Here is a 24,042-nt window from a genome sequence, read left to right as displayed (position 1 = left end):
GGTTCAAAAATTCCAAGTGCTTTCATTGCCAGTTGAAGCTTGTTCACTCATTTTTTCACACCAGATTAAGTACACCAAAGCTCTGGAGTTGAGCTTGTTTTTGGTATCATTTTGCTGGGTGAAGGGCCAAAAAGAGATAAGCAAAATGTGAAGGAGGCCATCATTAGGTTGAAAAGGTAAAATAAATTTCTGTCTATTCTAGAGCAAAAATGTGCAAGTTTACAAACAATGATCATAAACAAGTGATTAATGAAAGCACTGCTCACCAACACCAAAAAGCCTTAGAAAACACAGAAAACAACTAAAATGTACAACTGCAGAATTTTTTCCTTTTGTTAAGAAAACCCCCCAGTCAAGAACACTCTCGAGGAGGCAGGCGTATCATTGTTAAAATCTTCACTCAAGAGATGCTTTCATGAATGGAAACACCGAGGGTTTACGAGAAAGTGTAAACAACTCTACATTTTGCCAGCACAGCTCTGGAAAAAAAAAAAATATATAATAATAATAATATTTTATATATATATATATATATATATATATATATATATATATATATATATATATATATTTATAAAACATTTTAAAAACAATCTTTGGATAGATGAAACCAAGTTTATGGAGAAGGAAAAGAACAGCTCATGATACAAAACTATCACATCATCTGTCGAACATGGTGGAGGCATGTGATGGTATGGGCATGCGTGACCCCTAGTGTTAATTGATGATGTGACTGCTGAGAGCAATAGCAGGATGCATTTGGAAGTGTGCAAAGCTATACTCTCTGCCCAGAGTCAGCTAATTGTTCCAAAACTAGTTAAATAACACGTCCCAGGACAAACAAATAATGACGCAAACATACTGGAAAAGCAGAATCAAAGAAATTTGATATTCCTCAATGGCCAAATCTGTCACCTGATTTCATGCAACACATCATGCTTTTTAGTAACTGAAGACATAATTTAAGGCAGATAGACTCACAAACAAGCAGCAACTGAACATTTTACTATTTAATATGTTGGCAGCAACAACAACATCAAAACACAAGAATGAATTCAAGTCAGAGGATTTCCCCTAACTGTAAAAACCGCTGCTTTTTGGGACTCACGCTTGACACCCACCTTGCCAGTTTCCCCTCTCTGTATGTGCGTCCCCAAGGGTGTCTGTGTTTCTGCAGTGGCCAGACATCTGGCAGCCAAAGGGTTAATGACCCCTCCATGATTTCCCCCTCTGCACATGCTGGCTCACTCTCCCGACAGTAGTAACACTTCCCATAGAAACATGTATTATTGCCTGGGGACACAGGGAAAAAAATTAAACCGATAAAAACAAATCAGCTTGGCATCAGTGACACAAGAGATGCAAACAAAGAGGTAAAAACTAGCACAATGGTGGAAGGAGGGTGGGTGGGGGACAAAATGCTTAGGTTAATTGGGTTAGTTCTTATGAAGTGTGAGCACGCACACACACAGATTAATCAAACAACCTTATCCTGTGCTTTCAGATACAAAGACCTCAGTGACATTTGACAAAGCAGTTTTGCTTAGGGCCAAACCATCAAAACATCCCTGAAACTGCAGCGCTAGCACCTTCAGGCACTAAAACCATGAACAAGTGAAACAGGGTTTCGCTGCTAAGATCTCATACAGATCATGACCCTAAAGTTCCAAATACAACGATGAGACCAAACACTTTCTGTTTTTACTGGAAAAAGATGCGCTGAAGTGCAGTCTCACCTTGAATTCAGCAGTTATAACAAAAGTATTGCTTTAGAATTTTTAAAATTAACTGGATAGACAAACATTATTTTTATATAAAGATTGTTTTTATTATTTGGAGAAAAAAAATCCATTGCAGTCAGTGTCTATCTTAAGTCTAAAACCCATGGACATCAACAAATGCTGTTTCTCATGCCTTGAGATGCTCAGTGAAGTTTTTACTGCAGCTTCCTTCAGATGCTGCTGGTTGTTGGTCTCTCTGGATTTGTCTTCATCAACTGAAAAGCATGCACTATTGGGGTGGTATCAAGTGACTAATCTGACCATTGCACATGATCCCGTTTCTTTTTCATAAACTGTTGGGTTGCTCTGTTTAGTTTTGTAGCATTTATCTGGATCTGAGCAGAGAGTATAAACCTGTATACTTCAAATGTCATCTTACTGCTTCTATCACCATCCTCATGAAGAAAGATTTGTTGTCTGGATCCATACATGCAAACATGCGTGCTCTTTCTGTAACATTGCTATGTTTGACGATACTTTCAATTATTTGAAGATTTACCTGAAGGCAGAGAGATCCACAAACAAGCAGATAGATCTTTTCAGATGTTTTCTGGCCAAGTTTAATCTGATCTGTCCTTCTTTTTATTGAGTATCAAAGGAGATTTTTCTTAACCAAGGAAATCATGTCCTTATCCGCTTCAATTGTCTTCTGTGGTTTTCGAGCCTTTCGGTAGTTGCTAGCTGGCTAGTACATTCATTCTTTTTAAGAACATAGGAATGGCCAAATCAACAATCAGTTAACATTTTTTGATATCTTCATGATAGCAGAAATTTCGTTGGGCTGCAGACAATCCCAGAAAGAAAGATACCAAATGCCAATTCAACAACAACTACTAGAATCAACTCCAGACCTTTTATCAGTCACATTTGTAGTAAATCTCACATGGCCATGAAACGTTTTTTCAGTCAACGGTCCAATTACTTTTAAGCCTCTGAAAATGGGGACCTGAGCAGTTAATGCAGTACTTTGTTAACTGCTTGAATTAAAGTTAAAAAAAAAAAAAAAAAAAAAAAAAAAATCACATCTTGTTATCTCTTTCTGATCCTGGTCCTGCCGGAGGTTTCTTCCTGTTAAAAAGGAGGGTTTTTTCCCCTACTGTCGAACCTCTGTTTTCTTTGTATTATTGGTGGGTCTTTACCTTACAAAATACAGGCAACAGTTGTTGTGACTTGGCACTATATAAATAAAAATGAAAATTGAATATATCATGAATGTAAACATAGGAAGCCTGCAAGCCAGAAAAGGCTTACTACCTCAACCCACTGGATGGCTCTGCATAATGAAAAAAACTAACAGAAGAAACATCATGTTACCACCAAGGAGGTGTACTGATGTCTTTCTTTGTGATGACAGTATACTGAATGAATGTAGAAAGAAAATTACAGGCATGTTCTGTAAAATCTCTTAACCTGTTCTTACCCATTTTATAAACAGACAATTCAATAAATGTATATGATTTCATAATATAGCTGTGCTTTTTTCAGTACCAAAAAAAACAAACAAAATGTATTGTTCTTTTTCTAACTTCGCTCGGTATTTCACTATGGGAATCGCCTCGGCGTGACCAACTACGGAAGCTCCAATGACACCACGTCTGTCTATGACAGACCTGTCGAGCCGTGCTCAGGGCTCCGCCCCCTCATCCCCTCCTCCTAACTCATTCTCGCTTTCTTCCCATGAGAAACTACTTTGAGCTCCCTCATCGCATCCAGGCTAACTTGATTAGCTGCTTAACAGTTCTCAGGCGTCCCGTGTAGGAGTACGTTGCCGAACGCAGTTTTTCCGGTTCCAGTTTGGATCGTGCTGAGTAAGTCCTTCGAAAGAAGTGTACTTAGAGTTGCACTGTGGAACAGCAACCGCGTCAGGCGAGCTGTCCCAACGGTTCCTGGTTTCAGGTAGCGAGGTAGCCGACGTTGTGTGACTCGGGCTAACGCGTTACGGCAAGCTGTTCGTTCAGTGTCCGGCTAGCATTAACTTGTTAGCAGGCCACGAACCACATTAGCGTCTCACTAGCATTAGCTTGTTGGTCGACCTAGGGTTCGGTTAGCATTAAGTTACTAACGGAAAAAAGTTGCATTTGAAGTTGCACCCCCGGTGGACAGCAATTTGTACGAGGTCTGCAAATGGGCTGCTGCCAAGCTAGGCATCCCATGGCCAGCCGCCCAGGATTCCGAAGGGGCAGAACGCGACATGTATGACGGCAAAAGGCTCCCACCAGCCTTGCCACCACCAAAGCAGCTTCTGCCAGCAGTCCCGGCCTGCATGAAAGAAATGAGTCGCTATTGGTCAAGCCCTTTTAAAAACAAGCTTCCGACCAAGGGCTGCTCTAAGCTTGAGATCCAGGGGATGGGTGAACTGGGGCTGACCGAACCCCCAGCAGTGGAGCCTTCAGTGGCGTATCACCTTCACCCTAACCGCAGGGCAATCTCAGCTTCTTCTAGCATTTCATTGCCCAATAAGATAGATCGCCTCAGGGCATCTATTTATCAAAGGATGTACAAATATGCTGCCAGTCAGTATGCTCGCTTAATGCAGTCACACTGCTATCAGCATATCAGGCAGAAATTCTGGAAGACATGGGCCGTCAGCTTGACTCGGGTTCCCCGAACCCAGCCCTCTGGGATGAAATCTGCGTGGTTAATGATCTCATTCGCAGTCCAAGGGTGTGGCCGTGTTATGGGCCTTGCAGTCTCGGGTGAGAGAGCCTTGTGGCTAAACCTGTCAGGCCTAGGTGATGCTCAGAAGGCTGAGGTCATGGATGCAGCTTATGACCCAACCAAGAGTCTCTTTGGCCCAGCCCTGGAGAGAATGAGAGAAACAAGCACTCGCAGAAAGCAGGAGGGAGAAGCATTCAACCTCTGCTTACCCAGAAAACCTAACTCTCAGCCCCAGCAGGTGCCAAGAGCTGGCTTTGCAGCAACAGCTGTGAGAGGGAGACAGAGTGGGGTCAGAATGCAGAGAGGAGCAGGAGACCAGCAGGGTGCCCACCAGGCCAAGGTAGAGAACCAAAGACTTTGGGGCAAGCATTCCTTTGCAGCAGCTGCTGCAAAGAACAAGCCGTCACACCCCGGAGAGGGGAAAAAGAAGCGGTCAGCCTAGCACATCTGCAACATTCTGTGTCACCCCTCTCTTCTCCCCCAAAGAGAAGGAAGGTGTTAGAAGGGGTAACCAAATCACTCCAAGGTTCAGGGTCTCCGGAAGTTTCCAGTTCACCAGGAGCACCCTCTCAGTCTCCTCCTCCAGTTCAGGAAGGACAGACTTGTGGACAAATGGCGCAGCGTCACCAAGCACTCCTAAGCACTCTGTCTGTGTTACCAAGCACTGCCCAGAGTCACCAGACACTTCACTGTGGTTTGGGGGTAACAAAAGAAATAAAACGCGCATTTCTGCAGCCAGGCAGTTTGCCAAGGGCAGAATGTTCCCCCAGTTTCAAAATAAAAACAAAAGGAAATCACTGCCATTTGTCTTTGTTCCCAGCGGGGGGAGCTCACACTCTTCCCGAGGGGGAGAGCCCCAACTCCTTCCGGGAAACAGGGGTGACGTCACGCTTCCGCATCTTCAGAGGCCCGCTCGCGGCGCGGCTGGAGCGGTGGCACGCATGCGTGGTTCATCCCTGGGTCTTGTCAACCATTTCCCATGTAACAGACTACAGTTTGCGGTAAAACCACCGAGATTCAGCGGAGTGTTAGCTTCTGTGGCCAGTGGCGATTCAGCAAATGTGCTGGAGGAGGAAACAGGCGATCAGAGCGGTTCCGAGTGAAGAAGCTCAGCAGGGCTTTTACTTACACTATTTCCTCATCCCGAAAAAGGACGGAACGTCGCTCCGTCCTATTCTGGATCTGCGTGTGTTAAACAAGCATTTGAGAAAGTACACATTCAGAATGCTCACACACAAGACGCATAGTCGCTCAACTCACACAGGCGATTGGTTTGTTACAATCGACCTATCAGACGCATATTTCCACATCGCCATTTATCCTCCACACAGGAAATATCTCAGGTTCACTTATCAGAGCGTAGCGTACGAGTTTTAAACTATCCCATTCGGGCTATCCTTAGCCCCAAGGGTGTTCAGCAAATGTGTGGAGGCAGCGCTGTCTCCGTTAAGGAACAGCGGCATCAGAATATTCTCTTACACAGACGATTATCTAATATGCTCACGATCGCGCGATCAAAGACTCCGAGGTGGTAGTGAATCACCTCACGGAGCTTGGGTTCACAATCAACCTGGAAAAGAGCCACTTGGAACCCGCACAGTTTACAGAGTATCTGGGGCTCAGAATAGACTCCATCTCTTATCGTATCGCACTTTCAGAGCAGAGGATCGCATCCTTCACTCACTGTCTTTCCCGTTTTCAGCTGGGGAAAGTCGTGCAGTTCCGACTCTGTCTCCGCCTCCTTGGCCTCATGGCCTTGGTGATATCGGTGGTACATTTGGGGCTTCTTATGATGAGAGATTTTCAGCGATGGGTCGCTTCTCTGCAGCTGCGCCCTCGAGAACATCTCAGTCGTGGTGTAAAAATAACACAGCCGTGTATCGCGGCTCTCCGGCCTTGGAGGAGCCCGACAGCTCTCGCTGCGGGGGTACCTCTCGGGGCAGTATCATCCAGGGTGACGCTGACCACAGATGCACCCCTGTCAGGTTGGGGTGCAACTATGACGGGCAGAGCAGTGAATGGCGTTTGGTCACAGAGACTCGCTCTGAATCACATAAATGTGCTGGAGCTCCGTGCGGTGCTCCTAGCCTTACGGCATTTTCTGCCGTATCTCCGGGGACAACATATTTGAGTGAAAACAGACAACTCCACTGTAGTTGCTTATATCAACCGCCAGGGAGGCACCCATTCCCAGCAGCTACACAGGTTAGCCAGGGAAATAATTGTGTGGAGCAGCACTCGGCTGCCAGGAATTCTGAACAGGGGGGCGGACCTCCTGTCCAGAGGAAATCCACTGTTCAGAGAATGGAGGCTTCACGCACAGGTGGTGGAGCAGATTTGGCAGAGATACGGCCGGGCTGCCGTAGATCTCTTCGCCTCGCGAGAAAACACACAGTGCCCTCTGTTTTTCTCCCTGTCAGACGCAGATGCGCCACTGGGCGTGGATGCACTGGCCCATCCATGGCCAAAAACTCTGCTGTATGCTTTCCCTCCCCTCAGCCCGATCTCCCCAACACTGATCAGAGTGAGGGATCAGGGGCTGGAGATATACCATCCACATCCAGACCAGGTTGCTCTCTGGGCCTGGCCTGTGAAAGGTGGAATTTGAAGGCAGCAGGCATGCCTCTGAAGGTTATTGAAACCATTCAGAATGCCAGAGCCTCCTCCACTCGTTCCATTTACAGCAGTAAATGGCGTGTTTTTGAAGAGTGGTACCATGAAAAGCAGATTATCCCTTTTCAGTGTTCAGTGGTGGAGCTGTTGTGATTTCTTCAAGACTTGCTGGACAAAAGGAGAGCTTTTTCCACCATAAAGGTCTATTTAGCAGCCATTTCAGCCTGCCACGTGGGGTTTGGTGATAAACCTGCCGGTCAGCACCCCCTTGTATGTCGCTTCATGAGAGGGGCGCGTCAAACGCTTCCAGTTTCTAGACTACTGGTGCCTTTATGGGATCTGTCAGTCGTTTTAGATGCCCTCTCCCACCACCCCTTTGAGCCTATTGGGGCAGTGGGGTTGAAGTTTCTCTCTCTTAAAACCACTCTGCTGTTGGCTCTAACCACAGCCAAGCGAGTTAGTGAATTACAGGCTCTGTCTATTCACCCCTCTTGTCTACAGCTGGCCCCGGGACTCACTAAAGCACGCCTGAGGCCTAACCCAGCCTTTGTCCCTAAAGTGCTGGAAACGTCATACAGGTGCTCTACAGTAGAGCTCCTAGCTTTTCACCCCCCTCCATTCTCTTCAGAGAGGGAGCAGAGGCTGAACACTTTGTGCCTTGGGGACTTATGTCAACTTATGTTGACAGAACAGCTGGATTCAGGAAGTCGGATCAGCTGTTTGTTTCCTGGGCCTCCCCTCACAAGGGCAGGCCCGTATCATGCCAGCTCATTGGATCGTAGAGGCCATAGCTCTGGCTTATAGCTGTAAGGGCTTGCAGGCCCCCCCGGGACTCCGAGCTCACTCCACTAGGGGTGTGGCCACATCCTGGGCTTTGTTCAGAGGTGTATCAGTCCAGGATATTTGTGCGGCAGCAAGCTGGGCTATGCCGCACACGTTTGTCCGGTTTTATCGGCTGGATGTTTCACAATCATCCATGGCTCCGGTAGTGCTGGATTCTGGGGCCTCAGGTTCAACCTGAGATCCTGGAGTAGTACTGGAGAGTAGCTTCGGGAGCTGGCCATATCTCCCATAGTGAAACACCGAGCGGAGTTAGAAAAAGAACGTTGGGTTACTTAACGTAATCCCTGGTTCTTTGATAACGGAGTGAGGAGTTTCACCAACACTTCCCTCCTTGCTTAGGCACGGAAAGAAATCTGCTTGGAATGAGTTAGGAGGAGCTGGTCGGCCGTGTTAGAATGTGGGGGTAGAGCCCTGAGCACGGCTCGACAGGTCTATCATAGACAGACGTGGTGTCGTTGGAGCTTCCGTAGTTGGTCACACCGAGGCGATTCCCATAGTGAAACACCTCACTCTGTTATCAAAGAACCAGGGATGGGGGTCCGCTAGGGGGCGCGTTATGGAGTAGACGCGCAAACCACGAGGTCCCGTTTATCTGTTAAATTACTTTATGGTTCACCTATTGTGGCCCAATTCAGAGATTTCTTAAGCTCTATTAAGAAAGTCAGCATTGTTTTAGCTGTTGTTCTTTCCGTCTTTTTGCCTTATCTCGAAGTGAAATGCCTCCTAAGCAGTCTGCTAAAGGAGCGCAGGCTAGCTGCTCAGAGACCGCTAGCAAAACTACCGTTGACCCAGCGACACTGCTAGCTTTCCGCGACATTGTCAAAGAAGTGATTCAAGAGGAAAATGACAACCTACGGGACGAAATTAAACGAGCCATTTCGTCCATCCAAACCACTCTTGACGAATGTACTGAGAAGTTGGGCGAACACGAAGAAGGCTCGAATAATCTGGACAAGCGGCTAGAAGTTATGGAGACATGTTTCGCAGATCTGAGTAACCAATACAAGAAGTTGCTGCTGAAAACGGACGACTTGGAGAATCGGGGAAGACGATGCAACTTGCGTACTTAGGAGTGCCGGAGGGAGCCGAATAAGGAAATCCCACTAAGTTTGTTGCTGATCTGTTGCACGTTGTACTGGGTGGTCCCGGCGGTTTGGAGCAGGCTCCGATCCTGGACAGAGCTCACCGGGCGGCGGTTGCGCTGCCCACGGAGGGAGGGCGACCGCGGCCGTTCATTGTTCGCATTCATTACTACCAGGAGAAGGAGCGGATACAGCGCTTAGCCAGACAGAAAGGCCGGCTGGAGTTTCAAGGGAAGCAGATCTTCATCTTTCCTGACTACAGCGCCGACCTGGCCAGACGCCGGGCTGCTTTCAGCGAGGTGAAGGGACTACTACGGAAAAAAGACGGAGTTCGCTACGGTCTTCTTTATCCTGCCCGGCTTCGGATCTTGTTTAATGGAGAAACACAGGTATTCGACTCTCCTAAAGCAGTGAAAGATTTCATTGACTCCAAGTTTGAGTCATCTCCCGAATGACATTTCATAAGAACCACCGGGACTTTCATACCATCGTGACTATATTTTTGTCAATCAATAAACGGACGATCTCTGGTTTAGCTTAGTTTCATGTTCAATGTTCATTTAGAAATCTCAGATGTTGGTGAGTTTGCCCTTGTTTCCTGGGAGGTTAACTATATTCCAGTACTTGTCACTTAAAAGGGACTCCGGGGTCAGCTTTGATGAGAAGTGAAACAGGTCCGTTTTTTGGTTACGGGTAAATGTGACGTGGGAGTTTTTCTCTTTCCTTCTCTTAATTATTTTACTCTATTATGTTGGACTTTGTGACTTTCTAATTTGAATATATTTTGGACTACATGTGTGATTCATAGTTCAGATGCTTCTGCTCATGTGGGGCTGTGGTTATGAATAAGGTGAATGGGACCTCTTAATAGAAGCAGGGGAGCTTTGGGAAATTGGTGTGTGTCGTTTGGGGACAACACTGAACACGGGGAGGTGGGTGGGAGGGATTTACCTACTTTTTCTTTTTTTTCTTTTGTTTTTTTTTTTCTTTTTTGTTGTATATTATTTGCTCAGATTATTGTTAACAACGACGTTTCAGTGTGCACCCATGATAGGATTGGTATTTGTGTTTGGAACCGCCTTTTTCATCATGTACTTATATGGTGATGACTTCTGTTGATGACACTTCAACTGCTGTGAGTAATGGCTGCCATGTTAACTTTATTAGTTGGAATGTGAAGGGATTGAACCACCCAGTGAAACGAAATAAGGTACTCTCTCATCTTCTTTATCTTAAAGTACATGTAGCGTTTCTTCAAGAAACACACCTTAAGAATACAGATCATGCCAGATTAAGACAAAATTGGGTTGGACAAATTTTTCATTCCAAATTCAATGGTAAAGCCAGAGGTGCAGCAATTTTGATTAATAAGAATACTCCGTTTATAGTCTCTCACACAATAGCTGACCCAAATGGTCGCTATGTAGTTGTGACAGGGTCCCTGTTTAATACTTCACTTATTTTGGCAAACGTATATGCTCCGAATTGGAATGACTCAACTTTTTTCAATGACTTTCTTAATTCCCTTCCACAGATCAATACACACCAATTGATCCTTGGAGGGGACATGAATACTGTTATGGATCCAGTACTAGATCGCTCCTCAGATAAAAGACTTCAACTCCCTAAATCCTCATTAGTGTTACAGTCATATTTACAAACCTATGGGGCTGTTGATGCGTGGCGATTTCTCTACCCCTCCACTAAACAATATTCCTTTTTTTCTGCAGTGCATCAAATGTATTCTCGTATAGTCTACTTTTTTGTTGACAAAAAATTGCTTCCCAATATCAAGACTTGTAAATACAATAGCATAGTAATATCTGATCACAGTCCACTTGTTTTGGAACTCGGCTTCCCGGATGAACCCTTTGTGTACTCCTGGAGACTCAATCCTCTTTCTTTGTCAGATAAGGAGTTTGTGGAATATCTTTCCAAACAAACTGATATCTTTATAAGAACAAACATTACGCCTGGCATGGCCTATAGTACGGTTTGGGAAAGCTTAAAAGCATTCTTACGGGGCCATATTATATCATACTGTTCATATACTAGAAAACAGAAACAGAAACGTCTTTCTGAATTGATACACCTTATTTCGCAATTGGATGAGCAACACTCTACAACCCCCTCTCCAGATTTGTATAAACAAAGACTAACGTTACAAACTGAATTTAATTTAATCTCAACCCAGCAGTCAGAGTCTATGATTCTTAAATCTAGAGGAAGATGGTATGAGCACGGAGAAAAAGCATCTAAAATTTTAGCACATCAGCTTCGTAAATCAGAAGCAACTCGTATAATCCCTGAAATTAGGACTGAATCTGGACATGTCACCACTACACCACAAAAAATAAATGAGAGTTTCAAAATATTCTATTCCAGTCTCTATGATTCTGAATCTTTAAACACGCCTGGACTGTTTGAGGCTTTTTTTGATGGAATGACAGTTCCGACTTTAACCTCGGCATTCAGAGACCAATTGGAGGAGCAAATTACAGTGGAAGAAATTAAATTGGCAATTAGCTCAATGCAGAATGGCAAATCCCCGGGTCCGGATGGGTATCCGGTTGAATTTTTCAAGACCTTTAAAGACAGTTTATCACCTTTATTACGAGACATGCTCATTGAGTCATTGGTTTCAAAATGTCTTCCCCTAACGCTTCGACAAGCGACCATCTCACTCCTATTGAAGCCAAATAAGGATCCATTAGAGTGTTCATCATATCGTCCTATATCACTCTTAAATGTAGATTTAAAAATACTGTCAAAAACACTTGCTCTCAGGCTAGAGCAATATCTACCATTGTTAATTTCTCCAGATCAGACAGGTTTCGTGAAGGGTAGGCATGGTTTTTTCAACCTGCGCAGGTTTTTAAACATATTACACACCAAGTCAACTACAACCCCTGAAATTGCCTTATTACTTGATGCTGAGAAGGCATTTGACCGGGTGGAGTGGGATTATCTGTTTTATACTCTACATAAATTTGGATTTGGCCCTAATTTCATTTCATGGATTCAGTTACTTTACTCCTCACCTATGGCACGTGTTAGAACAAATTCGTTATTCTCTTCTTATTTCCCACTTCTCCGTGGTACGAGACAAGGTTGTCCCTTATCCCCTCTTCTTTTTGCATTATCAATTGAACCACTGGCGATTAAACTGCGAGCTGACAGTTGCATTAAGGGCATCTTCAGAGGTGACCAGGAGCACAAAATATCCTTATATGCTGACGACCTCCTGCTGTATATATGTCAGAGCCTTTATGCTCTCTTCCCCGTGCTCTCGCCATTTTTGAATGTTTTGGTAATATTTCAGGTTACAAGTTGAACCTGCATAAAAGTGAACTTCTCTGTGTCAACTCTATAGCCAGAAAGATTTCATTTTCAGATTTTCAATTTAACGTTAAATCAGGGTATGTGACCTATCTGGGGGTTAAGGTTACCCACTCATACAAAGATCTTTATGAAAGAAACTTTGTCCTGCTGCTTAAAAATACTGAGACAGATCTTCAGAGATGGAACAATTTACCACTGTCATTAATTGGCCGCATCAATTCTATCAAAATGAACATACTACCCAAGTTCCTTTATTTATTTCAATGTATCCCATGCTACTTACCCAATAAGTATTTTATAACACTGCATAAGCATATCTCTGCATTTATTTGGAATGGCAAAAGTCCACGAATTCGTAAAGATTTCATGCAGAGGACTAGGCCAATGGGTGGATTAGCCTTGCCAAACTTTCAGTCTTATTATTGGGCAGCAAATATTCGTAATATGCTGTACTGGATGAGTAATGTTACTACAGAGACTCCAGCTTGGCTCCAAATTGAGTCATCCAATTGTGGCAAAATTTGCCTATCAGCTTTGTTGAGTTCAGCTCTCCCATTAGAACTATACACCTATAAACGTAACCCTTTGTTGTATGACTCGCTCAGAATCTGGGTGCAATGTAGGAAAAGGTTGGGGTTACACTTAATGTCAATTAAAGCACCTATCTGCTCAAATCATATGTTCCCACCTTCCATGATGGATTCTGCCTTTAAAATATGGAAAAGTAATGGCCTTAGAAATATCAAAGACCTTTTTGTAGATGGGATTTTTGCCTCATTCACGCAGCTCCTGAAGCAGTTTAATGTTCCTCGGCAACATTTTTTCCGCTATTTACAAGTTCGTCACTTTGTAAAGAGTCGATTTCCTTCATTTCCGGAACTACCTGAGGAAACTTCTTTGGATAAAATTATTAATATAAACGTTCATGAGAGAGGGGCGACTAAAGAAATCTATGCTATACTATTAGATCTTCAATCTCCTTCTCTCTTCATCCTTAAAGCACAGTGGAAGAAAGACCTTGGGATGACTATAACAGATGAGCTCTGGCAATCTGTGCCAGGCATGGGCTCCTTCAATTCAAGGTCCTACACCGATTACATATCTCCAAGGAAAAGTTAGCCAAGTTCTATCCAGGAGCTGACCCTCTGTGTAACAGATGTAAAGCAGAAACAGGTTCGCTCCTTCATACCTTTTGGACATGCCCCAATCTTCATAACTATTGGGTGTCTATATTTAACACTTTGTCAGAGATGTATAACGTTAAATATGATCCTTCTGCTCTAACGGCTATCTTTGGGGTGATACCTCAAGACATCACTTTGCCAAAATGCTATTCAAATTCTATTGCCTTTGCTTCACTTATCGCAAAACGCCTTATATTTTTAAGATGGAAGCAGGAAGCTCCTCCCACACATGAACAGTGGCTTGCGGAGCTCATGAGGTTTTTACATTTAGAAAAGATGAGATATACACTGGCAGGTTCAACCACCAAATTTCTTAAGGCATGGCAGCCATTCCTGATGTACATGGAAACATTTAAAATGACCACCTTATCGTGACCGGATGCCATATCTCTATATCACTATCATAGTTAACTGTACACTGAATGTCCCTTATACATTTTATTTTTATATTTGTTTGTTGTTGTTTGTTTGTTGTTTGTTGTTTTGTGGGGGTTTCTTTGGTTTGTTTGTTTTTTCCTTCTCTATTTCTGTTATCTTATGGGGTATTGTAAATACTGAACAGCAAACTACTGTATGTTCAATGTTTTGTTGTTAACATGCTGCTGTGACTGAAAATAAAATTTATTAAAAAAATAATAATAATAAAATAAAAAAAAAGAACCAGGGATTACGTTAAGTAACCCAACATTTTTCCAGTTACTTTGTAATGATTTTACTAGTCCAGTCCACTTGATCTAGAGCAGTGGTCCCCAACCCCCAGGCCACAGACCAGTACCAGGCCGCAAGCGTTGAGGCTCTGCCGTGGGTACTGGTACTGTTTTTATTTTGTTGCATTTATCCGCGACACCTTAAAGGCCGGTCCGTGAAAATATTGTTGGGGCATGTTTATAATTGTGGGACTCTGCAGAAAATGCTAGACACAGGCTGTCAGTAGTCTACAAACCACTGTTAGGTAGTTCTTAGGAAAAGTGAAAGAAATGACAGTGAACTGCATAGAACATGCATTCCCACAGCACGCACAGACAGATCCATAAATAGATAACCACTTGAACTTTATTCTGTGGTTAGTGGCATACTTTTCTTAATCATTTCAAAACCCTAATTTACACTCAAATGAAATACAGGGAATCCATTTTCACTTTTAAAAAACATACTGATTAATTTCTGCTGGGTATCTAACAGGCAAATCATAAAATAAATTTCTGCAGAAATTCAAAGAGATACCAATAAGACTGCAGAGCACTTTAAAATAGTCATTTCAGTCTACCAAAGCGGTAAAGCTGTTGGTCTTAGAGTCTGGTATTAGTAAGTTCTGAATATTTAAAATATTATTTAAACTACCATTGAAAGTAGATTAAGGGGGCTTACAAGCAACCTATAAGCTAGTGTCTTATCCTCCTGACCCAAAGCTGATCTTGCGTTACAGCACAGAAAATCTACAGTTTACACAGGTTTACCAAAACTGGACAGAAGATTGCCCGAAGATTAAGATTGCCATGTTGCCTGATCTGATTTGTGCTGCAATTTTGGATGGTGGAGGTGTTAAAAAAGATGAAATTTAAAACAAAACAAAACATAGACAAACTTACATGCTACCCAAGTATGCTACCATAAGATAACGAGGCATGTCACAAAACTCAAATAATCTTAAACTGGCTGCTTCAACATGATATTGAGTTCACTGTACTTGGCTTCCACAGGCATCAGATCTCAATCCAATAGTGCACCTTTGGGATGTGGCAGAACGAGAGATTTGCACCGGTAAAAGTCAGCAGAAACTGTGTGATACTGAGGAATGTTTTGAACACCTGGTTGAATCTATCTCATAAAGATTTGAGGCAGTCCTAAAGGCAAACAGGGAGTCCAACCTAGTGCTAGCTAATTGCTGGTGAGTTTATATGTGACTCTAGATTCTGAGTGAAAGCAATTTACACAATTTACATGTTCTAATGTCACTTTTACATGGCAAGTTACAAAACTCACAAGGAAAAAAAATCCCTTATTTTTCTTGCTTTAAAATAGATTAAGATAAATTAATAAAGCTGTATTCTTCATGCTGGATGTGTGAATCAGTATCAAAGAGAATTACACTTATCTGCAAGGTCACATTAAGCTTTTCTTTTTCTACTATTGTAAAACTAAATGGAACAAATTAAAACTCCCAAAAGCAAAAACTTATAAATGCATATAATTTTTTAAAAAAAAATCTAAATTTATTTATAAATGCCCACCTGTGTAGCAGTAATGCCATGACTGTTTCATCAACTTGATACAAAGTTCACACTATCCATACGGTATTTCATTCCACAAGCACAACATAAAAACTGAGTTAATATGTTCAAAGGTCCAATTTTATCTCCATTTATGTCAAGGTCTGAGCTAACAGCTGCTGTATGACGTGGTTCATTTACTGCTGCTGCTAAGTGGGGCAAAAAAGTATTTAGTCAGCCACCGATTGTGCAAGTTCCCCCACTTAAAATGATGACAGAGGTCAGTAATTTGCACCAGAGGTACACTTCAACTGTGAGAGACAGAATGTGAAAAAAAAAAAAAATCCATGAATCCACATGGTAGGATTTGTAAAGAATTTATTCGTAAATCAGGGTGGAAAATAAGTATTTGGTCACCTCAAACAAGGAAAATCTCTGGCTCTCACAGACCTGTAACGTCTTCTGTAAGAAGCTTTTCTGTCCCCCACTCGTTACCTGTATGAAAGGCACCTGTTTGAACTCATCTGTATAAAAGACACCTGTCCACAGCCTCAAACAGTCAGACTCCAAACTCCGCCATGGCCAAGACCAAAGAGCTTTCGAAGGACACCAGGAAAAGTATTGTAGACCTGCACCAGACTGGGAAGAGTGAATCTACAATAGGCAAGCAGCTTGGTGTGAAAAAATCAACTGTGGGAGCAATCATCAGAAAATGGAAGACATACAAGACCACTGATAATCTCCCTCGATCTGGGGCTCCACGCAAGATCTCATCCCGTGGGGTCAAAATGATCATGAGAACGGTGAGCAAAGATCCCAGAACCACACGGGGGGACCTGGTGAATGACCTGCAGAGAGCTGGGACCAAAGTAACAAAGGTCACCATCAGTAACACACTACAACGGCAGGGAATCAAATCCCGCAGTGCCAGACGTGTTCCGCTGCTGAAGCCAGTGCATGTCCAGGCCCGTCTGAAGTTTGCCAGAGAGCACATGGATGATACAGCAGAGGATTGGGAGAATGTCATGTGGTCAGATGAAACCAAAGTAGAACTTTTTGGTATAAACTCAACTCGTCGTGTTTGGAGGAAGAAGAATACTGAGTTGCATCCCAAGAACACCATACCTACTGTGAAGCATGGGGGTGGAAACATCATGCTATGGGGCTGTTTTTCTGCCAAGGGGACAGGACGACTGATCCGTGTTAAGGACAGAATGAATGGGGCCATGTATCGTGAGATTTTGAGCCAAAACCTCCTTCCGTCAGTGGGAACTTTGAAGATGAAACGAGGCTGGGTCTTCCAACATGACAATGATCCAAAACACACCGCCCGGGCAACAAAGGAGTGGCTCCGTAAGAAGCATTTGAAAGTCCTGGAGTGGCCTAGCCAGTCTCCAGACCTCAACCCCATAGAAAATCTGTGGCGGGAGTTGAAAGTCCGTGTTGCTCGGCGACAGCCCCAAAACATCACTGCTCTCAAGAAGATCTGCATGGAGGAATGGGCCAAAATACCAGCTACTGTGTGTACAAACCTGGTAAAGACCTATAGTAAACGTTTGACCTCTGTTATTGCCAACAAAGGTTATGTTACAAAGTATTGAGTTGTATTTTTGTTATTGACCAAATACTTATTTTCCACCCTGATTTACGAATAAATTCTTTACAAATCCTACCATGTGGATTCATGGATTTTTTTTTTTTCACATTCTGTCTCTCACAGTTGAAGTGTACCTCTGGTGCAAATTACTGACCTCTGTCATCATTTTAGGTGGGGGAACTTGCACAATCGGTGGCTGACTAAATACTTTTTTGCCCCACTGTAAGTGGGTGTGAACATTTTAGTTATAGCACATTTATGTTTAATTCACTGTGAACTGATGGTGTGTGATTAAATAACATTGTCTCCACTTCTTTCTGCTCAAAGTTGGCTTTGTGAAGAAAAAAAAAAAATCTAACACTTGGTGAGGTTTGTGTACTCAGCTCATTTAAGACAGGCTTTTGACAATGAATTCTTAGGACAAATTATCTCAATTACGAGATCAAACTTGTACACGGAAGTGGTTTCAACTCTAAAAGATATTCAGATAATGACTTCTTCTAACATCTATGTTTGCTGATGCAGCTGTAAATGTTTCGCTCACTCACATCAAAGGCTAATATTTTCTCACAGCGGCTCTTGGTAATCGAGACATCGTTTTGCAAATTTCTAGCGGGTTTTTCCTACAGAACGAAATTCCATTGAAACATATCAGAAAATGTGTAATGTTTGTACAAATCTGGACAATAAAACCAAAACTTCATGCTTGACTAAATGAAGGTGGGGGCCTCTTTAGCGTCAAACACCTCTTTGAAGTTCTCCTTTATTAAACACCACCAGTAAGAAGTAAATGACACATCTGTGTAGCTGCCGTTGCCCCGGGTATGCAGCTTTTATGCTGTACCTTTTAGAGACGACTCATGAGTTCATTGAAAGAAAGAATTGGCTTTACATTACAAAGCCAACTATATGAATGGCCTGAAAAGCTGGTAATGAAATATGGGGAAAAACAAAACAAAACTAAAAAACAAAACACTTTTACACCGTGTTAATGACAAAACCAAACAAGACAAATTTTGATTTTTCAGGCAAGAAAATAAATAAATAAATGAATGAATAAATAACTACAAACAGAAACAAAGTGTCATTTATCACACAAACTACAGATGGTTAGGATTTAGTTATTAATTTAGAATTGATTACCCATAAAAAAAAGAAGTTGTATACTGCCAACATACATGACTTCCAAGCTGTTTAAACACTATAAGTGGCTTAAAAAATGCAAAGAAATGTTGGGACATTGGTAATAAAACCACTGGTTATGACTGGATATACAGAAAAAAAAGAATCCCAGAAAGATTTATTCTTTCACAAATAAAGACATTCGGCTAGTGCCTTGTTGGCACTGGGCTGCATGCCGTTTTGCCTTCAAAACTACTTTAATTCTATGTGGAACAGATTCAACAATCCTAAAGGTGCTGTGCTTGATAGAGAACTGATGTAGTGCAGTCATGTTAAAGTAGTAAACTTGCACAGTATAGTATATCTCTATGCCGTAGACATCCCGAGGAATGTAACACATCTGGTCGATGCAGCCCACAACATCTCTGATTGGCGTGGAATGTTATGGCGTACATTAAGAGGGGTCGCTAGCAGTGTTGGTCAAGTTACTTGAAAAAAGTAATCAGTAACTAATTACTGATTCCTCCCCAAAAAAGTAATCCCGTTACTTTACTGATTACTTATTTTCAAAAGTAATTAATTACTTAGTTACTTAGTTACTTTTAAAAAACACGATTTACAACCTGAAGAGGTGATAAAGCGATAGATCTTTCAGCCCAATTCTACTTTTTCTACATAATCCATCATACAAAATGTAATCAAATGGAAGTCTCTTTTTTTTTTTACTTGTTTTATCAGTTTTAATCTTTTAACTTTATGCATCAAGCAAAAATTTAATTATATGCAACATTCTCTGACTTGAATAAAGTAGTTTAACATTTAAACCTATTTTCTACACATTCCAGCACATAAAATAAAATATTTTTTGTGTTTACACTCACTCTTTCAAATAGATGCAAGTAAAACACAGCAGAAAATAAATAAAGTCAAAGACTCAGCGGTCCTGTTGCTCTATTTTCACCTGTAAAGCAGGACTGCGGTAGGCGGAGGTTTACCCAGGTGCAGGTGTGCCGCGGTCAGTTGAAGAATCCGCGAGTTTCTCTGTGAATTTCCCATTACGTCGTTGCGCACTCGGTCCTTGCTTGGAAGTTTAGGGGTTTTTTTCGCTGTAAAAAGAAGTTTTCTTCCCACGCACGATGGACGCTAATGTTTTTGTCACTTTTTATGGAATCAAACTCAAAGTAAGGTCAGTACTTCCACGCTTTAAATGCTGTACGCTCTCCCACAATCGATATGTGATCCATTGTTGATCTGCACACAGCTGTTGTCACTAACGGCGCACTCGCTTACGTCACTATCGTGAGACATTCTCGCAAAAAAATCACGGTTTTAGTAACGCAGTGTTCCTACGGGAAAGTAACGGTAATCTAATTACCGTTTTTGCAATAGTAATCCCTTACTTTACTCATTACTTGAAAAAAGTAATCAGATTACAGTAACGCGTTACTGCCCATCTCTGGTCGCTAGCAACGTTGTAAGTTTTCATGTAGATTTCCAACTGCAGCCTAATTCAGGCATAAGGCACCCAAACGCTGCCAAGAATGTATCTCTACACCATTACACCTTCACCGTTCATATAAGTCAGGATGCATCCATGCTTCTCTGTTGTTTATGCCACTTTCTGACCCTACAATCCAAATGTGCCCCTCTTCAGAATACCTTGGTTATGGTATTCTGGTTAGTAACTGCTACCTTCCTTCCTTCAAAGCAGTCTTCTCATTCGCCTCTGACCTCAACAAGACAAATCCAGTGAGAATTGTTAATCACTGGATATTTTCTCTAGAGGTTGCTCTGCAAAATTCCCAGTAGATGAGCAGTTTTTTAAACTTTAAAGGTGCTCTCTCCTCCCCATTCATGCTTATTTTGAACTTACATTTACATTTCATTTGCAAGCTTACATGCTTAATTTGAACTTCAGCAGGTGACAATATCTACATGCCCAAATGCAATGAACTGCAGCCATTTATTTATTGTGTGGATGCTTTAAGCATCCACACTATTGAGTTCCTTCTTGGTGTTTCCGTACACTTTTCACCGTGGATCTACTTCCACAATTTTTGTGCTATTTTCACCGTTCAAATTTTAAACTATTCAGCTATTTCTGCTAATGACGGCTATGTCTTTTGGTATTTTTCACTATTATACTTTTTAAAATATTAAGCTTTATTCCTTTAATTTGAAATGAATGGGAAACTTCTGCAATTCTGCTAAAATTTGCTTGTTTTTGAAACTTAACTACTTCCTCATATTTTCACATAGAGCAACCATTCAAACTTTAAAATGTTCTCAAATTATTGGGCTATTCAGGTATAAATCAGCTTTTTCAAATCTTTTACCGTTTTACTTTTATGCCTCTTAAAGTTTTGAGTTGCAAAATTGTGATTTTTCACAAAATACATGCGTCGTTATGGTTGCTATGCACTTGGCTTCCAGTGTGCCACTGAAGGTTTTGCAGTCTTCTCTTAATGTCCAAACAACTTCTTGCTACTTGCTCAATTTTCACTCAACTTCCACAAATTATACATCAAAACGTAGGTATTTTTGCTGGCTTTCAGAAAATGTCACTATCATTGTTGTGGGATTCATAGAATTTTGGCAAATCTCCTCAGACCAACAGAAAGTCGGAAAACTCTCCATATAAAGTCAATGGAGAGTTTGTTCAAAATCACCGCTTGATTTCTGTAATGAGAGGCATATTTGAATCGTCATATCTCCTTAACGAAGCAAAGTTAAGACATATCTTCAGACACTCCTGACGCTCACAATTCAAGAATTTCTTTCTCACCTATTACCGTTCTGAAATGAGTTGGACTTGTTTGAGGGTAGGAAATTCGTCCGTCGCTCAGATTTCTTCAGATTTCAAACTCTGGAAATGAACCACTTTTTTCTCTCGTCATAACTTTTTGTTGGATTTCCACAGAGACCTGAAAATTTCCATGACTGTTCACCAAAGCCTGCTGTCTCTTACGGTGAAAGAATGATATCGATACTCCAAATAGATTTAGAGTTACAAAGCGTTGTTTGAGGGCAAGTCAAGGCAGTTTTTGCTTCGCTCTACTCAGTTATGGTGCATTAGAAGTCAAATATCTTTAATAATTCATATTTTAATGATAGATTGTCAACACTGGAAGATTCCCCCATCTTTTCTGAACAAAACGGTGTAAGAATGACCGCTCTAGCCCCTACGGTTAGGAAATTATAGTCATTTGTTTGAGGGCAGTCCTCACTATGAGAAATAGACTGCAAAAATCCTGTGTCTCTCTGTGCTGCATGCACCTGTTTTGGCGGGAAAAAGTACACAGCCTCTCTGATTGGTGGATTCAAATTCAGCAGCTCCCAGGCTGACCTAGAAACTTACTTCTCTCTCCCTGTGAGTGTGTGTGTGTGTGTGTGTGTGTGTGTGAGACACACACAGAGAGAGAGAGAGAGAGAGAGAGAGAGAGAGAGAGAGAGAGAGAGAGAGAGAGAGCAAGCCTTTTAATGGGATGATCTCATTGTAAGATTCAAATTCAATATATTTAGACTGGTTGACTGAATTGGATCTTGTGTGTGTGTCTCTCTGTGCATGTGTGTTTCCTTATGTGTACATATTTGTGATTGTGTGGCTGTTATAGATTTTTTTTCCTGATTTTTTTCATTTAACAAGTATATTTGAGGGACCCTCAGCATGTTCAGCATTTTTTCAGCTGTCCATTTTGCTTTTCCAATTTTTCTGTTTAAGTTATTACTATTGTGCTAAATCATACTATTTCTGCTGTTTCATAAGATTTGTGCTTAATATACTATTTCTGCTTTTTATAAGATTTGTGCTTAATATAGTATTTCTGCTTTTTATAGGATTTGTGCTTAATGTAGTATTTCTGCTTTTTATAGGATTTGTGCTTAATATAGTATTTCTGCTAAATGTAGTATTTATGCTTAATCATACTATTTCTATATATTACTGCCAGGTACCCAGGCAGCCAATCCTCTGTGAGGATTGAGACATTCAAATATACATATCAGGGCCTGCACGGGTTCACAGCCAGCCAATCATATCTGAGGTCTTCCGTTTCCTCTCTCGTCATATCTCAGCGACGGTTGTACAAAGAGCAATGAAAATCGCGGTCAAAGTACACCAAAGTCCGCTGATTCAGCCAGTACAAGAATTATGCTTCTATCCCACCTAGTTTTTGAGTTAGACAACGTTTTGTAACTCCAAAAAACTGCGTTTTTCGCTTCTCACCGCGATCTAATTCTGACTGCTCATCACCCTGTTTTCCAGGCGCTCGCTCTCTTTCCCAGTCATATACTTGTTATACTCGTATAACTATGCATGTGACAAATAAAGAACCTTGAACCAGTGGCGCAGTTGGTAATGACACGGGTCTGCAACACAAAGGTCGTGGGTTCAATTCTACCTTGGTCAACATGTTTTTTCCCTACAAATGAATACACTATCACAGACCAGTAATTCATATTGATCATTTATTACAATTCTGCAAACTTTTATGATTTTACCAGCTTTTCTAATATGGACCTCAGATTCTTGTTAACACTCCATGGCACAAATACTGTTCCCTTTAGGCTCTGTGTATGTGTGTGGGTATCAATATTTCTCCCATTTTAAAGTATTACTCCTCCATAATTGTATTTCTGTTAAATCAAAGTACTTTTACTACATCTTAGTACTTCTGCTCAATCATAGTATTTCTGCTAAATCATAGTATTTTTGCCAAATCATGGTTTTTGTGCCAAATCATAACATTTGTGTTATGTTATAGTATTACTACTAAGTGGAGGAATTTCTGTCATGTTACAGTATATGTGCTGATTACAGTATTTCTGCTAAATCATACTATTTCTACTATATTATATTTTTCTTTCTAAATATAGCATTTCTGGTATATAATTGTATTTCTGCTATGTTATAATATTTGTACTAAACCAGAGTATTTGTGCTGGAACATAGTATTTCTGCAAAATGATAGTATTTCTGCCAAGTGATAGTATTTGTGCTAAAACATAGTATTAATTTAAAAATTACAATATTCATAGTTCATCACAGTGTCACTGGTAAATCACAGTATTTCTGCTATGTTGTACTATTTTTCTAAATCATAGTGTTTCTGTATTTTTGGCTAAATATATTCTTTCTGTTATCTTATACTATTTCTCCTCAATTCTTGTATTTTTGAGAAGTTATCATGTTTCTGGTAAGTTACAATATTTCTGCTATGTTCTGCTATGCTATTGTATTTCTGCCAAGTATTATGTTTCCTCTAAGATATTGCAGTTCTGCTAAGTTATTACATTTTAGCAAAGTTCCTCTGCTTATGCAAAGTTTTTACAATTTCTGCAACTTTTCAGCTTTTTCAGCTAGTTTTTGAAGACAGCTTCAGCTTTAAAGCATCCACACAGCATTTTCGCAGGAAATGCAAATTTTTCTAGTTTACTTTTAAATTGCTAAATGAGGGAGTAAAACAAAAGCCAAACTTGAACCTCAGTGGTAAACCATTATAATCACTTCACCAAGTAGAGGAAATCAGTGCATGGACTGATGGTCCGTCTGTAAACACATTTTGTTACTGCATCCACAAAATCCAAGTTTAAAGTTATGCCAAACGTGGC

At 41.4% G+C, this 24,042-nt stretch overlaps 1 protein-coding gene across 2 annotated transcripts in view; it reads right to left on the bottom strand.

Moving 5' to 3' along the window:
- fam20b (FAM20B glycosaminoglycan xylosylkinase) overlaps positions 1-24,042 on the bottom strand; it is a 43,839-nt gene that overhangs the window by 6,816 nt on the left and 12,981 nt on the right. For both annotated transcript variants that reach the window (XM_085398118.1, XM_085398119.1), the window contains one exon: positions 1,122-1,293. In XM_085398118.1, coding sequence (XP_085254244.1) covers positions 1,122-1,293 — 172 coding nt within the window. The remainder of the gene's footprint in view (positions 1-1,121; positions 1,294-24,042) is intronic.

The sequence above is a fragment of the Rhamphochromis longiceps genome, linkage group LG23 (genome assembly GCF_057381845.1).
Source record: "Rhamphochromis longiceps isolate RC_006_pf linkage group LG23, R_longiceps_female_GT1.1, whole genome shotgun sequence".
NCBI lineage: Eukaryota > Metazoa > Chordata > Actinopteri > Cichliformes > Cichlidae > Rhamphochromis > Rhamphochromis longiceps.
This window is presented reverse-complemented; position numbering and strand designations above follow the sequence as displayed.